At 42.2% G+C, this 1,861-nt stretch overlaps 1 protein-coding gene across 1 annotated transcript in view; it reads right to left on the bottom strand.

Annotated features, from left to right (window-relative positions):
- The window catches only part of LOC103918280 (plasminogen-like), a 31,429-nt gene that overhangs the window by 2,738 nt on the left and 26,830 nt on the right, over window positions 1-1,861 (bottom strand). The window contains exon 17 of the mRNA XM_009325572.1: window positions 168-274. Within this exon, the coding sequence (XP_009323847.1) occupies window positions 168-274 (107 nt within the window). The remainder of the gene's footprint in view (window positions 1-167; window positions 275-1,861) is intronic.

Raw genomic sequence — 1,861 nt, forward strand, 5'->3', positions numbered from 1 at the left:
AAACTCAAGCTCTGAGAGAAAGAAATAAAAAGAATAATGTTGCCTGGTGACCTCTAACTTAGTTAATTCTTAAGTAAAATCTGTTTTTCATGTCCTATCACTGCACATATTTTGGGGTAGGATTTGAAAACCTGCCTAAGTTTTCAACCGCACCGAATATGCTTTACCTCTTGTTTTTTCCCAGGCAGTTAGAAAACATACTGTGTTTCTTTCTACCATCAGACTGGTTTCAGGCAAACAAACTGGTTTTACATGGTCTGTAATTGTTACAGGACTGGAAAACAAACAAAGAATAATTAAAAAATCCTTAGAAAAATTACCATCAGCTTGTTCAGTCTTCATATTCAGAAGGCTCTGCATGGAAATGGCGTGGGGAAGGGTGGAGAAGCTGATGGTGCCCTAAAACTGTATAGATGGTTGTAAGATGGTGCCTAGTCACTTCGTAAAAAAAGAGGTTACTTACAGGAACTGAAAGTCTCTGGGATGTGTTTGTGGGCACAGTCACAGTGCGAGTGTGCTTGCAGCATAGTGCTAGAGCGCTGATCTCTAGTTACCCCTGCGGTGTGTATAGGAACATGCACAAGCCCAAGCCCAGCCCCTAGCAACCCTTGCAAGTGGTGTGAACCTGACTTCTCTCAGATCCTCCCTGCCTCAGAGGTCATGGACATTTTCAGGGACTTCACAGGAGGAGGGAAGGATGGATGAATGAGTAAATAAGCAGAAGTTGCAGAAAATTCCTTTTTCCTCTGGTTACGTGGGTGATATAAGGGTGGGTGACATCATGCAGTATCTTGCACATTACTAAGTCTAGCACCTCAATAAAGTAAATACCAAAATAAAACTCTTCCTCATCACATTGTGCCTGGATGCTTCAGCAATGGAATAAAGCTCCATGTGGACTGGACAGGGCCCTGGGAAGCAGTTCTGCAGAAGACAAAAACGTTGCATACGGAGGTCTTTGCTTTGGACTGTCTGATCCCTTATTGACTTTCAGACATAGATGTGAAAAGATGAGGTGGCTTCTGAAAGGTGTATCGCCCTAGGAGTCAGACAAGTGCAAACAGTTTTGGTACAGTGAAAGTATGTCTGAACACGCTCTTAAGTGAGATCTACCACTGTCAGGAACCTACCCTGTGAAGGTCAGTTCTGACTGAAAAAAAGTAAAAGGACCTGAATGAACACCAGATGTTCGGTCAAGGTAAAATGAATCTTTATAATCTCTTTTCAGGTCCAGAATGATTTTCAAAGTATGTGATGTGATAGCTAGTGAGGTCTCCAATGTCCAGTTCAAGGGAACTAACAAATCCCCCTGTTCCTAATCAGGCTGAGCCCCCAAAAAATTCAAGAGAATGAGAGACCAAAGGGAACTGACTCTGACCCTTCTTAAAATAAAGATGTCTCCAACACAAAAATCTGAATGAAACATGAACGCAGCGGTCCAGGAGGGTAGGAGATGCTAACCAGCTCCTGTGCTGAAGCTACAGTTGTGCCAATGCTGTCACCATAATTTTGAACTCTACCCTCCAGCCTTCTGAAGTCCAAGATGGCGATCTCAAACTTCTACTCTCACATGGTTCTATGAAATTAATGCTGCGTCAGTTCTTTTCCCTATAAGAATGGAAATCAGTTCTGCAGCTTCCAAAACTAGTTCATTCACTTCTCAATAAAGTCCATTTTTTCGAAAGAATACCTGAAAATGGATAGACAAGAGGAGATTAAAAATAAAGCGAGAAAGGCAAAAGCCCAGCTAGAACGCAACCTGGCTGCTGTCGTTAAAGACAACAAAAAAAGTTTTTACAAATATATTGATGACAAGAAGAGAGCCAAGGAGAATCTCCATCCTTTATTGGGGATGCGGGGG

Source organism: Pygoscelis adeliae, unplaced genomic scaffold, assembly GCF_000699105.1.
Source record: "Pygoscelis adeliae isolate BGI_AS28 unplaced genomic scaffold, ASM69910v1 Scaffold300, whole genome shotgun sequence".
Lineage (NCBI taxonomy): Eukaryota > Metazoa > Chordata > Aves > Sphenisciformes > Spheniscidae > Pygoscelis > Pygoscelis adeliae.